Source organism: Polypterus senegalus, chromosome 13 (assembly GCF_016835505.1).
Source record: "Polypterus senegalus isolate Bchr_013 chromosome 13, ASM1683550v1, whole genome shotgun sequence".
Lineage (NCBI taxonomy): Eukaryota > Metazoa > Chordata > Cladistia > Polypteriformes > Polypteridae > Polypterus > Polypterus senegalus.
This window is the reverse complement of record NC_053166.1, coordinates 122012754-122029843: the sequence shown is the minus strand read 5'-3', so window position 1 is coordinate 122029843 and position 17090 is coordinate 122012754. Positions and strand designations below refer to the sequence as shown.

General features: G+C 38.1%; 1 protein-coding gene across 6 annotated transcripts in view; it reads left to right on the top strand.

Annotated features, from left to right (window-relative positions):
* The window catches only part of iqck (IQ motif containing K), a 97023-nt gene extending 80465 nt beyond the window's left edge, over positions 1-16558 (top strand). For 2 of the 6 annotated variants that reach the window (XM_039773798.1, XM_039773801.1), the window contains exons 9-13: positions 1249-1293; positions 2235-2297; positions 3360-3422; positions 5427-5489; positions 11721-11915. In XM_039773798.1, the coding sequence (XP_039629732.1) occupies positions 1249-1293; positions 2235-2297; positions 3360-3422; positions 5427-5489; positions 11721-11794 (308 nt within the window). In that variant the 3' untranslated portion in view covers positions 11795-11915. Of the gene's footprint in view, positions 1-1248; positions 1294-2234; positions 2298-3359; positions 3423-5426; positions 5490-11720; positions 11917-16291 lie in introns of those variants that run through there. The other 4 variants (XM_039773799.1, XM_039773802.1, XM_039773797.1 and 1 more) reach the window with 3 other exon arrangements.
* The last annotated feature ends 532 nt before the right edge of the window (positions 16559-17090 follow it).

The window sequence follows — 17090 nt, the reverse complement described above, 5'->3', positions numbered from 1 at the left end:
ACATGTCAGGTCACATCCATACTTCATGCAGACTGCTTCAGGATTTGGTTGCTGTGATGTTGAGACCTAAAGGTTCTCTGTCTAGTTGTTGTAGTGCACACCAGAGCTCAAATGGCACGTTCACATCTATCTAAATGAACCAGACTATGGGAGAAATCTCTCCGGAGTTTGCAAAAGCTGGTCCTAATAAACTACAATATGTGTGAAAACTCATTTATTTGTAAAATGTTAGGCATATAGTCTCATGAAATTTCTAGTGTAACATAATAGTTTCATTAGAACAGGGGTGGGCAGGTGAAGTCCTGGAGGGCCGCAGTGGCTGCAGGTTTTTGTTTCAACCCAATTGCTTAATAAGAAGCACTTCTTGCTCAAGTAACACTTCTGCTTCACTTTAGTGGTCTCGCTCGTTAAGATTTTGAGCCCTTATTGCTTATTTTAGCCTTAAACAGCAGTAGTCTTGGTTTTTAATTTCTCCTTATTAGCAATGAGATGCAAATGACAAAAGAGACCAGCATTTCTCCATTTAGCTTGTTTCCATTTACACCTGTGTGTATTTATCATGCACTGTTGGGTTTTAATTAAATACTTGGAAGGAAAGTGAAGAGAAAAAAGTGAAGCACTGTGAATAACTCATCTGTTTTAAACTTCAAATCATTTGGATGATATCCTTAGGAAGGGAAAAAATCTAGGATATTAGAATGACTTGACATGGCAGAGTTAAAGCATTAACAAGCCATGAAATTAAATAATTGACAAGGATTGGTTTTTAATTAAGCAACTGGGTTGGAACAAAAACCTGCAACCCCTGCGGCCCTCCAGGACTGACTTTGCCCACCTGTGCATTATAGATATGAAGAATATTCTGTCCTCAATCACTCATCTTCCAATTGTGGTTTTGATCTTGCAACAGCTTGCATAGTCCTTTACAAATTCCATCTTTACTTAGTAAATGAAAATAAATGGGTCCTAAACTTTACTTGGCTGATTTAACAAAGTCCTTTAACCTGACATGTTTCTTAGATATTTTGCTAAGGATGCAGTTTATAACCTAAATTTAAAATAAACTCTTTTAAGCAATATGTGACCTTAAAGTATATCATTCTTAAATATAACTGGATTCATGAAATTCCTGTTGAAGGTACAATCAAATACTTGTAATGGCTAAAAATTTCAGTCCAATATGCTCCCTGAAATAACAATCAGTTCATTATTCAAAATGATCTTTCTGTTGTCTTTTACTTTTTCTAGTTGAGGAAGAAGTTGGTAAAGAGATAAAAGATTCTGAAGACTTGGGTGAGCCCAGCATGTTTGGTGTGTCCATTAATGTCTGTCACACACACCACACATTTTATAGAATGCAACAGCCTCAGATGTGCAAAAACATTCTGCAAGCTGCTCCTTGTTGCTGCAATTGTAAAGATGTCACTGCTATATTAGGACTTTTCAAATAGTCTGAAATACCTAATTACTTGTAGCAAAGGCATAGTGTCATTACCACATCATGTAAAATCACACAGTTAACTCAAAGTATTAACTGTAGTTAGATCAGTAACAAGTCAGGTCACATCCATACTTCATGCAGACTGCCTCAGGATTTGCTTGGTATGGTGTTGAGATCTAAAGGTTCTCTGTCTAGTTGTTTTAGTGCACACCAGACCCCAAATGACACGTTCACATCTACCTAAATGAACCGGACTATGGGAGAAATTACTCTGGAGTTTGCAAAAAGCTGGTCCTAATAAACTACAGTACATGTGAAAACTCCTTTATTTGTAAAATGTTAGGCATATAGTCTCATGAAATTTCCAGTGTAACATTATAGTTCCATTAGAAATATGAAGAATATTCTGTCCTCAATCACTCATCTTCCAATTGTGGTTTTGATCTTGCAACAGCTTGCATAGTCCTTTACAAATTCCATCTTTACTTAGTAAATGAAAATGAATGGGTCCTAAACTTTACTTGGCTGATTTAACAAAGTCCTTTAACCTGACATGTTTCTTAGATATTTTGCCAAGGATGCAGTTTATAACCTAAATTTAAAATAAACACTTTTAAACAATATATGACCTGAAAAGTATACCATTCCTAAATATAACTGGATTCATGAAATTCCTGTTGAAGGTACAATCAAATACTTGTAATGGCTAATAATTTCAGTCCAATATGCTCCCTGAAATAACAATAAGTTCATCATTCAAAATGATCTTTCTGTTGTCTTCTGCTTTTTCTAGTTGAGAAAGAAGTTGGTAAAGCGATAGAAGATTCTGAAGACCTGGGAGAGCCGAACAGATCTGGTGTGTCCATTCGTGTCCTGTCACCCACACCACAGAATACACTTATATTATAGAATCCAGGGACTTCCATTTGACAGTACTCTTTCCACAATTGTGCACCCCAGGATGTTTAGGTGCTGGGGCTTCCGGCAGTGTCCTTTTTTTTTTTACCATTTACAACTATTAATCTCAGGTGTGCAAGGCATTGTACGACCTGCTCCTGTCTTCTGCAATTTTAAATAATGCCTCATCTATACTAGGACTTTTTAAAATAGCCTGGAATACTTGTTACTGGTAGCAATGGCATTGCTTAACTACCACAGCAGCACAAATTGTACTTTAAATGCACAGTATTTTTGCCGTTAGATCAGTATCATGTCAGATCACATTCATCATACCTAATGCAAACCGTTCCAGAGTTCATTTGCTAGTGTGTCGAGACCTAAAGGGTTTTGGTTTGGTTGTTTTAGTCCACACCAGAGTTCAAATGTCATGTTTACATCTACCTTAATGAATTGGACTATGGGGGAAATTACTCCAGGATTCGGAAACACTGATCCAAATGAAATACATGTGAAAACAGCTTTAAATGCAAAATTCATTTAACATGATTTTGGGCCTATTACTTGTAAAATCTCTTGTTTTAATGTAATATTATGGTTCTGTAGGAAATATGAAGAACATTCTGCCCATAATGAAACATCCTCCAGTTATTTTGATGTTACAACAGCTTGCATTTTACAATACAAATCCCATAATTACTGTGCAAATGAAAAAGAATGAGTCTCCAACTTTACTTGACTGACAGTAATAAAGCCTGTTGACCTGACGTGTTTTTTAGACATTTTGCTAAATGACCAGTGTACAACTCAAATTTAAAATAAACTTTTTCTTTTAAACAATGTGTAAACCCAAAATATACTATTGCTAAACACAGCTAGATGTATAAAAGTTCAACGCCTGGTAAAGGTGAAATCAAGCGTTTATAAAGTCTAATACAGTAATTGCGGTCCTAAGTGCTCACTGTAATAACAGTAGTCAGTAATTCAAAGTTGTTTTTCTGTTGTCTTTTGCTTTTTCTAGCTATGAAAGAAGTTGGTAGAGAGATAGAAGATTCTGAAGACATGGGGGAGCCAAACCGATCTGGTGTGTCCATTCGAGTCCTGTCACCCACACCACAGAATACACTTATATTATAGGATTCAGGGACTTTGTTTTGACAACACTCTTGTCACAGTTCTGCACTTAAGGATGCTTGGGCTCTGGGGCTTCCAGCTTCTTCTTTTTTTTTACTATTTACAAATAATAGCCTCAAATGTGCAACACATTGTATGAGTTGCTGTTTCTTGCCTGTTGCAATTGTAAAGGTCCCTCATCTACTTTAGGACTTTTATAGATTGTATGAAACCCCTAATTACTGGTGGCAGTGGTGTCGCTTATCTACAACAGCATGCACAAATATGCCCCAGTGCACAGTGTTTACTGTGGTTAGATCAGTAATGTGTCTGATCCCATTCATACCTAAAGCGTTTTAGGCCAGCTGTTTTGCTCTGTACCAGAGTTCAAATGGCATGTTCACATTTACATAAATGAACCAGACTACGGGGGGAAGAATCACTCAGGAGCTTGAAAAAACTGGTGCAAATGAAACAGAGGTGAAAATACCTTTAAATACAAAATTGGTTAAACATGATTTGGGCCTTCTAGTCATAAAATCTCTTGAAGTTTCTAGTGTGAAATTAAGGTTCTATAGGGAATCTGTTTTATAGCATTTTATTTTATTTTTAAAAGCCAGAATTTACGATGGCATTCTACTCAATTAAACATACACTAATAATGTAACAGATACAACCATTTAATTTGAAACAAAGATAACAAAGGAAAAATAGAAATACAAAAAAAGAAAAAGTAAAGCAAAACAGGGTTCAACCCCCACCCAAAAAAAGACAAAAAGAGAAAACCCCATCTGTCTTAAACAAACAAATACTATAGGAGGGTCAATCACAAGCCCGACACACTTATTCTGAAATAAGAGTAAGACATTTTTTGCCATGGTTTGAAAAAGTTTTCTCTCTAAGAGAGAATTTAATTTTTTTAATTTGATATACTATACAACATCACTTACTCACTGGGCTATAGAAGGTGGGAATAATTGTAACACTAAGGCTGTTGAGAAATATGGAAAGATCTTTGTCGATCATGATGTTAGTTTAGTGCATTTGTAAATCATAATGGCCTAATGATGCTGGATCTGGAGGGCAGTACTTGCAGGTTGGTTGCGTCCTGCCCAAGATACATTTTGGAAAAACTGAAACAGGATAAATGTGATGGATGAAAGACCTTTAGATGAATTATGGATTGCATGGCACATAAAGAACTAAAGTAGAACTAAAGAGTATTCTACATTTGGCACAATTAATTCTACTCTTTTTCTGAGTTGCCAATTGAAAGGTTGTTTTCAAAGGGTATATTCTTTTAAGTATTTTTGTATTATTGTTTGAAATTCTCTCTGAGCCTTCATCAAGACTAACCAATATGGCCACTGGGATCAATATGGGTGTGAAATGTGAGAAGTTGGACAGGTTTTTATTTTTTAAACAAAAATTCTAATTTGCAAATAGAAAAAACATGTGTAGCTAGGAAATTAAATTTAGAGCGTAATTGTTCATAAGATGCAAATACAGTACATTTTCAGATGTCTAAGTGTCTTAGTCCCTAGTGTCTTCCATTAGTTAAACACTAAAATGGTCTGATATGTTCAAAAAGGTTCTGAAGAACAGACTGCCCATTAGTAAGTATCTTCCAGTTGTGTTTTTGATGTAACAGCAGCTTGCATATTGCTATACAAATTCCATCTTTACTGTGTAAATGAAAAGGAATGAGTCTCTAACTTTACTTGGCTGACATTATCAAAGCCTGTTGACCTGATATGTTTCCTACACATTTTGCTAAGAGAGTCGTGTACTACCTGAATTTAAAATAAACTTTTTCTTTTAAACAATATATGTGAGCCTAAGATATCATCCTTACATTTAACTGGATGCATAAACTTTTCATGCTTGCTAAAGGTAAAATCAAGTGTTTATAAAGGCTAATAATTTTCAATTGATAATTCAAAATGATCTTTCTGTTCTCTTTTGCTTTCTGTAGTTGAGAAAGAAATTGATAAAGAAATAGAAGATTCAGAAGACATGGGGGAGCCAAACAGATCGGGTGTGTCCATTCGAGTCCTGTCACCTACACCACAAAATACGCTTATATTATAGAATGCAGGGACCTCTTTCCGGCAATGCCCTTGTTATCATTACACACTTTTACCATTTTTAACTAGCAGCCTCAGATGTGTAAAACATTGTATGAGCTGCTCAGGTCTGTAAAGATATCACCCCTATATTAGGAATTGTTTAAATAGCCTGAAGGGTGTTTTCTCTCATTTACTTAAGACCTAGCTCTGTCTAGCTCAAATCTAGCTTTTAACACCCTCACTCGTAGATATGTTTTTTAGAGTTACATTTATTTGATTCATTTTATAAGTCACTAATGCATATTTTCAACCACTGTACTGTATATGTCCATCCATCCATTCGTTCACTTTCTGAACCTACTTTTTTAGTGCAGGCTTGTAGGCTTGCCATACATTGTGTGGCTAAGCTTCTTCCTGCAAGTGTCCTCATTTAATTCTCATCAGAAATCTTTTTTGAACAATCCTTAAGAGTGAAATGTTAAAGAACAAGATGGAATGGGATAATACTGTACAGAACTGTTTTGTTTTCCCTAGCTCAACTTTCTAAAGTGCAGAATGTAAGTGTCCTAGCTATAGTCTGCAGGAAAAGAACATTTGCTCTGTTGCTTGTCTGATTCATGAGCCTAAGGCTTGGTCCTACAGCTCTTCATTCCTGGATATAGGCATCCCAGCCTGGCATGTGTGGCTTCTGTCAGTTCATTGATATAGAGATTCCTTTCTCCCTGACAAATTCCTTTCTTGACCTCACCCTCTCTGATAATCTAGTATTGGCTCATCTAGATACCATAGCCCTCACTCATGATTTGGAATTATAAATTAATGGATGCTAGTTACTCTATGCAGAACTGAATATGTATTTTTTTATACTTGTGTGGAATAACTGATTTATGGTTTTGCCTGGTAAAATAATTTTAGACTTTATATCCACTGTGAACAGTAAGCACTGTGATATTGTTCAGAGGTGATATTGGTGCCCTGTGATGGACAGGTGCCCAGATTAAAATTGATTCCCACATTAAGGCTTTTGCTAGGAGGATAGACACTGGCTCCCCACAATCCTGAGATGGATAAGCACATTGAAAAATTATTAAATGAATGGAATCTATATTAAACTTTGAAGGCAGTAATGATACAAATCCATTGTGTTTATGCTATATGAAATCTATGTATACATTTCTTAAGTACCAATAACTTAGGAAGCTGTAAAGATTTACAGAATGCATCTTTTAACACGCCCAACCATCACTCTCTCACCCTGCCAATTTATTATTACTTGTAAAACAAATTAGATGTAGGGGTTATTTAGAACAGAATGTGAATGTCTGGTGCATCTCAATCTTCACATCCACCGGCTTCTACCTGTTTATAAGACAACCATCTCTGCAGTGAAGAGAACTGAAAATAAGTTCTCCTTCTGCAGCACTAAACACTACAGTATCAGACAAATAGAAAATACCATCAGCCTTCTTTAAATATCTTAGCTTTAAGTTCAGTTTTTTATTATATTGTATACTTTCATGAAATTAACACTAAGAGGCATATTGGAGTGTGTAACGTGTATTTTTACTTGAAATTGGTGATAATAATTTTTGATAAGGGACTAATCTTTATTTTGATAAAATATGTGAAAGAGGTTAGCTGGGTGGACTTTTGCTCATGTTACATGTTACATTTTTTTACATGTTAAGCAAGAAGAATGAATCTTGGCAGGTAGACTTGCTTTTCATGTGATGCCAGTTAGAGAGGAGAAAGGCCGTAGCAAGCTAACCATATAAACTGCTGTATGTGCATTTTAAGAACCCATTCTAGTAAAATTCAAAGCATACACACCAAAAAGTTTTATTAATATTGTTCATCCATCATTGGGTCATAGGGGGACTAGCACTTATTCTGGAATGATTGGACGCAGGGAAGAAATCAGTTTGTCCATTATAAGGCACATTCATGCACAAGCCCACACTCAATGACACCACCCGTGCACCTCTGCAAGATGATAGCTGAAGTACCCGAGTAAAAACTATTGAGAGACAATGAGAGCTTACAGACTACACAGATATTGACCGGGCTGAAAATTCAAAACCAGCTTCACTGCCCTCTTCTCTTTAAAATGAGATCTCTCTCACACACATAGACTTTAGACCTGTAACCATTTACACATCAGTTCTTCAGGCTAAAACATACAGTAATAATTCAAATTGTATTTTTTAGGTTAAAATATGAGTTTTATTTTGTACTTGCAAAATACCCGCGCTTCGCAGCGGCGAATTTTTATTAAGAAGAAAATTAAACCTTTTTAAACTGAGGGAAAATATGCCAATAATTATTTGTTAAGGATCTCTTTGTATACCATGTTGTCAGTTCGGCCCTCCGGTTGTAATATGACCAAGCTGTGTGCTGAGCTTACTCTTGAGCATGTAACTTACAGTTGGCCACGTGAACAGTAATCTTGTCTCAAATCTCACAGCTTGGATTGCTGCTGTCATAATCGGTTTGAGTTTCAAGGCTGTTTCAATCACGACAGTATTTGCAGGATTTGTTGTGTTGAAGTGACATTTGGCACCTGTCAAGCGTTGTAAGCACACAACCGGTTTCATTGATAAAATCACATCCAGCTTTTGAGAGTTTAAACATTCATAAACATCAAAGTGTCCACTACTGAAATCGTCACCTGTGAATCTAAGATGTTTAAGAGGCATTGGCGGTTGTCAAAGGTGTAAAATATTTGGCCATTTCGGTACACTTGAAAGCGACAACTGAACAATTCAGCGGCAGCCATCAACTCACATGCAGAACCATAGGTGAAGGGCTTAAGCATTTCACTCTTCTAGTGCTCCTGTGTAGTATAATTATCTCCTGTACCGTCATCAGTCCACACCTTGAACCTGTCCCAGTTATTCAATACATAAGACAGAATATTCCTCCGGATATCAAGAGTGAGCCTGATATGGTCGTGCAATATGTAACAAAGAGAATGGAAAAGGTAGGTGGTATCTCCGGGCATGGAAACCACTCAGTAAGTGACAGTTGTTTGATTGATAGTGATCATCTCGATAGACATGGTAATGGGGGTTGGAATGATAAAGAAATGGGTACCTGAGCAATGTAAAGTAAGTGTAAAATACCTATACAATAACTATAATTGCAATAAACAAACAATAAAACAGCGGAGAAGCCGTGGATTAAACAAAAAGGCTGTAGTTATCAGTAGGGAGACGTGAATCCCGTGGCAAAGTAAGGAAGGGAATGTAAAGACCGGAGCGATGGACGGCCTTATATAGGCAGGCAGCCAACATCGTGGGAGGCGTTGGGATGGGGACCCAACGCCACCTCACATGTTGACCGAGGTGCAGGCTATGGACGTATATATGTACGTAAGTAGGATTCAGTTAGCGTTGGGAACCCGTGTACCAAATTTCTTGAAGATGGGCCCATAAGTAACAAAGACTGTTGAAAAGTTCAATATGGCGGCCGACAGTGGCATCATACCACCGAAATAAGTATGTACATTGGTTTCAGTTAGTGCAGGGAGAAGATGGGGCCATAAATAAGAAAGTTCAACATGGCGGACGTTGTTGACCGTTACGACCATTACGCGTAGAATTTCGAAATGAAACCTGCTTAACTTTTGTAAGTAAGCTGTAAGGAATGAGCCTGCCAAATTTCAGCCTTCTACCTATACGGGAAGTTGGAGAATTAGTGATGTTGGAAAGTTCAATATGGCGGCTGACAGTGGCGTCATACCACCGAAATAAGTACGTACATTGGTTTCGGTTAGCTCAGGGAAGCCACCTACCAAATTTCGTGAAGATGGGGCCATAAATAAGAAAGTTCAATATGGCGGACGTTGTTGACCGTTATGACCGTTACGCGTAGAATTTCGAAATGAAACCTGCTTAATTGTTGTAAGTAAGCTGTAAGGAATGAGCCTGCCAAATTTCAGCCTTCTACCTACATGGGAAGTTGGAGAATTAGTGACGTTGGAAAGTTCAATATGGCGGCTGACAGTGGCATCATACTACCGAAATAAGTATGTACATTGGTTTCGGTTAGCGCAAGGAAGCTGACTGCCAAATTTCGTGAAGATGGGGCCATGAATAAGAAAGTTCAACATGGCAGACATTGTTGACCGTTATGACCGTTACGCGTAGAATTTCGAAATGAAACCTGCTTAACTTTTGTAAGTAAGCTGTAAGGAATGGGTCTGCCAAATTTCAGCCTTCTACCTACACGGGAAGTTGGAGAATTAGTGACGTTTGGAAAATTCAATATGGCGGCCGACAGTGGCGTCCTACCACCGAAATAAGTACGTACATCGGTTTTGGTTAGTGCAGGGAAGCCGCCTACCAAATTTCGTGAAGATGGGGCCATAAATAAGAAAGTTCAACATGGCGGACGTTGTCGACCGTTATCGACCGTTATAACCGTTACGTGTAGAATTTTGAAATGAAACCTGCTTAACTTTTGTAAGTAAGCTGTAAGGAATAAGCCTGCCAAATTTCAGCCTTCTACCTACATGGGAAGTTGGAGAATTAGTGATGAGTGAATGAGTGAGTGAGTGAGTGAGTGAGTGAGTGAGTGAGTGAGTGAGGGCTTTGCCTTTTATTATTATAGATACATGAGGCATTTATGTAGTTTTGAAAAAAAAATGTAATTAGTAGTTGTCAGTTGAGAAATATTTAACACCAGGGAGCGTGATGACGCAACAGACAGCGTGTTTGGACATTTGTGCACTCACCGTTGATTCCTGAAGTGCTTTTTTGCTCTGCTACTCTTGTTATTCTCTCGGTGTAGTACTTACCTTGTCCCTAATTGTGCTTCTTTTTGTAATTTGTATGCAGAGGTGGACATTGGTAGAGCATCTAGAAGATCCTGTATTTTTTTTTTTGATAAGGCGTGCTGATCCCAGCACCGCTTGCACACTCTTAGTTGTTTTATTCCACACCATCATGCAGTGAATACACTTGACCTGAGAATTCATAGTTTTCCTACTCTTTCTTAATATGCATTAGCATTCGTTTGCTCAGAGGTTAATGCACTTGCTGCTTCCTGAGCAGCTCTTCTTTTCTCCACCCTAGCGGCCTGCTTCTTCTCTACTTTCGTTGGCATCTTTTTGCGTTAAAACCAATTAAGTCAGTATTTGTGTTGCAATTACTTAGTACGTTTTCCTTAATTATTCACTTAAGCTGGCACTTGAAACAGATTGAAGATGTAAGAATTATTTAAGATATGAAGAGGTAGGGGAAGTGATGGCAAAGGTGGTAGGGATGAGAACGGTGCCCATATGCATGCGGCGCACGGTCGCTGCCGAGAGTTAATTCTACAATAAAATAAAAAAATACATAAATAAAGGAATAACCTTGGAGGTCAATCATCACCCCGAAAGTGGATAGTAGATGTCACGCACTATATGTGTACCACATTTCAGGTCAATAGGTCAAACAGTTTGTGAGCTACAGGTGTATTAAAATCCTGGACTGACAAACGGACAGCCTCGATAGCGTATTATATTAGAAGATTCTGTTCTATGAGGTAGTTGAAAGTCATCTAAGCATTTTATAAACTTAGTTATTCCATCCATCCATCCATCATCAATCCATCAGCGATATCCTAACGACAGGGTCACGGTAGTCTGCTATAGCCAATCCCAGCCAACACCCAGCCAACACAGGGTGCAAGGCAGGAAACAAACCCCAGGCAGGGTGCCAGCCCACCACAGAACTCAGTTATTCCACAACAGGTTTATAAGACAGGAAAAAAGTCAAAATGGGTCACACTCACTTATAGAATCACCAGACAACCTGCAAAGAAGGAATCACAGGACCTGAAGAAAGCCCCCCGTAGACACTAGGCCAGGCCTATAAATGAATCGGGGTCCTAGAAGTTGTGAAGCAGCAGTGCTAACTGATGTGCTAACCAGCTGTAGCTGAAGTGGTGGTGGGGGGATTTTAAACACTTATATTAATATTCTTTGTATGCAGAAACCATAATGGCTCCAATATTCTAAAGTAAAATTCATTAAGATTGATGAGTTCAGATTAAACTGTAGATTATGCATGAAATTAGGTATCTAATAATATACTTTGCAATAAATATATATTGAATAAATATTCAGTCAGTTTTTCCAATCATGTTTTGTACATCCTTTTTTGATTCTATATGCAAGAAACTCAAACTTTTCTTCCTTTTCCACTACTTTTCAGTAATTAATTTGGAAGTAATGAAGACTGAGCCAGACGCTGAAGTGAGCAGCAGGTGTCGTGAGGATGAGGACTAAGCTGAAAGGGCATATGGTCAGACCAACAGCTCAGGCAAAGAAGGAGATGACACATTTTCATTACTCTAACAGTCCCCGCTCTGAGTGAAGGCAGGTGAAACAGGAAATTCAGGGTTAAACCTGGGAACAGCAGGGGAAGATGAGACATTTGGGTGCCATAGATGCTTCGGGAAATAAGCCTGGCAGGATGACAGTCAGGATGGTTGCAAAATGAGGAAAAGTGGAAAGGGGAGATGAACAGCAGCAATGTCAGTAAGTGGTTGGTGAAGTTATGGAGCCGGGGTAAATGGGCTTGGGGAAAGAGCAGTGAAGAGAGAGGGACACTGTAAGGTTTGAAATGGGTTAGACAGATGAAAAGAAACAGAAAAGGCCCAGAGTGAGTTTGGGCTGTTTGTCAGATGCTCTGGCTGGTTGTGATTAGTGTCTCTTTTTATTAAAGCTGTAGCCCATACATGAAGAGGATAGTTCAGCTACAGCACAGATATAGATGTCCATGTGCTGACGGAACGAATAACAAACCATATCTACAGACACCATGGAAGAAGCTGCCTAGCGTCTCTGTACTACTGCTTGGTGTAGATGATGTGGGTTGCCATTGTGCTGGTGTGTAGATTGCTATTTTTAAGTTCAGTGAATCTATGAAGGACCATATAGAGTTTCTGGGTGTTCTCACATGTCTTATCATTAGATAATACATCAGGATTGACCCTTTGTATCTGAAACAGATGTGCATGTTTTTGTACTATGGTCTACCATATACAACAAGAGCAATCCGATAAAGAGCCCACCACTGCAAATAGTTCATTACAAAATTGATGGCATGCAGGGGAGTTTAAAGAATAAAGAAATTTACCAAGTAATTTCTTCAGTATTAATACAACAGCCAAAATATTTTTTCTCACTCGCATTTTAAAGGAGAAAAAAAAAAGTTTTAATTTGTGGGTTTTGTAGCTGCATCTTTTTCAGGTTTCCAAATACAAGCAGCTACTGAGTTGGTAAGGTAGGGTCCAGGATGAGTCAAACATAACAAAAGAAACTTCTCAGTCCAATAAAGTTTATTTTAAAAGTTTTTTGAAAATTTAAAAAGGAGGGTTATAACAGAATCTCTCATTGTCTATGCTCTAATAAGGTGCCCAATGCATCGATCGCGATCGACCAGTAGATCACAAAGGTAGTGCAGGTAGATTGCGTTGCATTCAAAAAAATTATTTTTTATGTTAGTCTATCATATATCCTCCCTATGGCATTTGCCACTTGATTGACATACAGATAGATAGATAGATAGATAGATAGATAGATAGATAGATAGATACAGGGCGGCCAGTCTGAGATCTCTTTTCTTCTAAGACACTGTTCATCCCGCACACATGATCAAATGCGTGAGCTACTGCAAAACTCCGGCTGTTATCTAGTTAGCCTTCCAATTTATATCGACTAAAGAAGGGATTTAAAAAAAATTGTTTGGGTAGGGTATGGGCTGGATGTGGAATTAGAAGAGGATTTTTTTTCTCTCACAATGTCACAATCGAAGTGCGTTTGTCTGATCTGTCAATCTATCATTGCTATTCCAAAGAAGGAAAATGTGGAAAGGCACTTTCGAACTGGTCATAAAAACTACGAAACTGACTTCCTTCAGAAAAGCGTTCTGAGAAAGAGAAAGGAGAGGGAACTAAAATTGCAGTTAATTGGACAGCCATCATTTTTCACTCGGCTGAATTCAAAAGCTCCTTGACTGCATTATTCAGCTCTACTTATTTATGCGATTCAGGCTTTTCCCACATGACGATTATTACTGTAAATCCAAATACTGTAGTGACCATAAATGTATTCAAAATTAAAATTGTCTTAAATCTGAAAAAGTAACAATTATAATGAATTGTCTGTAGATCAGCAGTGCAAAAGTAAATCAAAATGTACCATACGTTTAGTCGCACATCCTGAGAGTTGGTATCAATACTGGCAGTGATGAACAAAGCAGTGATTGCTGAGATGCCTACAATTATTGTGACCTAACTGGACAGCAAAGGGGTTTTTGAATGGGTTGATTCTATTAGTTCCTCAGTGACAAGCCTTTTATGATACATCACATTAATACTTGGGTGGTTGGGATGAGTGTAACATAAACTACTGGGCACAAGGCAAAGACAAAGTTTTTTGACACTTTCCTCATTATGAAGGCCCAAGGGAAAAGGTGCTATAAGGTACACACATTTATAAATTACTCACAAGATGTTCTGAAATGTTTAAATTTCAAAATCTGAAAACTGTACCCTAAACCAAAGGTTAAACGTTTCTAACAAGGGTACACAGCTTTTATTAATTTTTTTTCTTCTTGCATACCTTTTTCAATCTCGTGACATGTATGTAAATGTTTTCTCAAGCTGCATTATCCACTTTCCAAGTTGCAATTGGTTCTCTAAATTTTTTTTATTTTACTTTTTTGTCCATTTTCAGAGTTGATTGGGCATTATAAGAAGAGTCACCCTGAACTCTGAGGTGGTTTCAGCTCTTACATGCAGGTGGATGTTGCACATTGGTGGTGGTTGAAGTGGCTCCCCCGTATCCATGTAAAGCAAATTGAGTGTCTTGAAAAGTGCTATAAATGCAATGTCGTCGTCTTCAGATATTTGAACACTGAATTCTTAATTTTGGGGCAACAGTATTAAACACTGCACAACTCCTTTTACAAGTAGAGCTCTACCTAATTTAATTTGATTTCATTTTGAAGTTCTTTTACTCTGACCACCAAAGCACTTCAGCCATGTGCACATTTTGCCCCTGCTAGTTTTCATACCACAAAGTATGGGTGTTGCAGGGCACAGACAGTCAGACTACTGTAACGTTCATGAATCTTGTAAGCTCAGTAGCAGGGTCGTCTCCTCTTACACATGCAGTGTCACTGTATAAACTGATGGGATGGAAAGTAAGAAGCATCTGTCAAAGGATGACCAAACCAGGATTTGAAGTAGGGTCTCTGGAGCTGTGAGTTTGCTGATGAAGTCTAATGAGTTCCCTGATCCACGTTATCTATGCTGGTGTATTCTCATTTTATTATGAATGAGTTGTTCATTAATGACTCCCTTCAGAACAGCCTTCTTATGGTGAAGGACGGCAGTGAGGATCTTTCAAGTGTGAAGGACATTGTCACTTAAGATAATGTGACTGAAGCCAACCCTAAGATTTTCTTGGGTCACTTTTTCATGCTTTTGTGTTTCTCACTTGCACATTACATGTAAGGTCCGAGTGAAACCAAGGAAGTGCATAGGATGTTACAAATTTTAAGTTAAACCTCCAAATAACACTTATTTTTAACTTTTAGTTAAGTAATTTTATTGGTAAATACTTTATGCACAGCATAATTTAAATGATTAAATAAAGCTACATGTCCCTGGTTGAGTCACTGAAAAGACATTTCTGCCTATCTCCACATAAGCTAAGGAAAAATGGCAAATCAGTGTCATTGACCGAAGGCCCACAAAAATCAGACCTCATCAAAAAGTTAACTTAATCAGGAAAACCTTTATTATACCTTTTAATCGGCCTTAGCCTTGGTCTTTGGCAGTTGCAGAGTAGCACTGATTGTAGCAGGTTCAAATGAAACTCAATGGCATTACTGTGGAAACCCTTTCTCGATCTTGTTATTTATGTTTCATATACAAACATAAATGCAGATAAAGAATTATCAACAAAATTTCATATTAAAAATGAATTGCTATTACTGTAAAAGTGTCTCTTATCATAGAACAAATAATGTCCCACATTTTTATACAAAATGTAAGATTTTCATGTCATTCGGTCTTGTATTAAGCTTTTATTATATTCTAGCTGTGTAAACCCGTGCTGTAAAAAGCCTGGGCTCCTAGAAACCATTGATTCTGGCAATTCAATCAATCAGTCGCATCGGTTGTGCATTAGCGGCAAAGTGAGGTTCTCTTTGCTTTGCGGTTTCGTTTTGCTGACGTGCTCGCCTCGCTTGTGTATTACCGGCTAAGCGAGTTTCTCTTTTCTTGACGGTTTCACTTTGGCGACAGACTTGATTTCTTTGAGCTTCCTGCTGTACCCTTGCACTTCTGGGCTGGATAAACAGACAGACACAATTCCACACGTAGTTTATACGTATGTAAGAGTTTATTGTCTGAAGGCATACCATCTCTTGATTTCCTTTGAATTTTCCAGCATCATCTTTTGTAGTCTATCATTTAACTTGATCACATTACAATTGCCCCTTAAGAAATCAGATCTGTTACTATGTCTATGCTCTATTCTCCATTGTTCTTTATTAGTCTGACTTTTTCCTGCACAGTTAGCTGGGAGTTTAAAGTGATCGTAAAATATTAACAAGTTCATCATTAGTATTCTAGAAATGTGCCTGTTCCTATATGTGCTATCATGATAAATGTGTGAAAAATTAAATGGCTTGCAGAATGCATAGACTATGTATACAGTATATAAGGCCTGTGCTGACAAGCTGCGTGGTGTCCTTTGTCACCTGTTTAGTCTGTCACCAAGGCTTCAGAAAGTGCCACTGCTGAGGAAAACATCCCGCATTGTTCCTGTTCCAAAGATGGCAGACTAATGACTACAGACCAGTGGCTCTCATCACATCGAAGACCTTTGATAGACTCGTCTTGGACTACACAAATCCTCTTGTGGTAGACCACCTTGACCCACTGCATCTTGCCAATCAAACAAAGATTGGAGTGGAGAATGCAATTATCTATCTGCTCCACAAGGCTTATTCACACCTGGACAAAGCTGCCAGCACCATGAGGATTATATTTTTTTGATTTCTCCTGTTCCTTCAATACAATCCAGCCATCCCTGTTAAGCGGTAAGCTCAGAGATACGCAGATGGAAGAGCCCATAGTGTCCTGGATAATGGACTATCTGTCAGGCAGACAGTAGTTTATGAGATTGAAGGACTATGTTTCTGATACGGATGTGAGCGACACTGGAGCACCACAAGGAACACTCCTATCAGCTTTTCTTTTCACCCTATACACCTCAGACAATAAATCTAACACCAGGTCATGTCACTGGCAGAAACTGTCAGATGATTCTGCACTTATGTTGTGTATTGATAAAGGAGATGAGACCGAGTATGGGAGTCAGGTGGAGAACTTTGTTTCTTGGTGCAGAGAGAATTGTCTGCATCTTAACATCAGAAAAATCAAAGGACAGGCTATTGACTTGAACCACAACAAATAACCACAATGTCTAATCACTGCTCAGGGAGTGGAAGTAGAGGTGGTCCACTGCTACAAGTACTTCAGGGTTCACATCAATGACAAGCTGG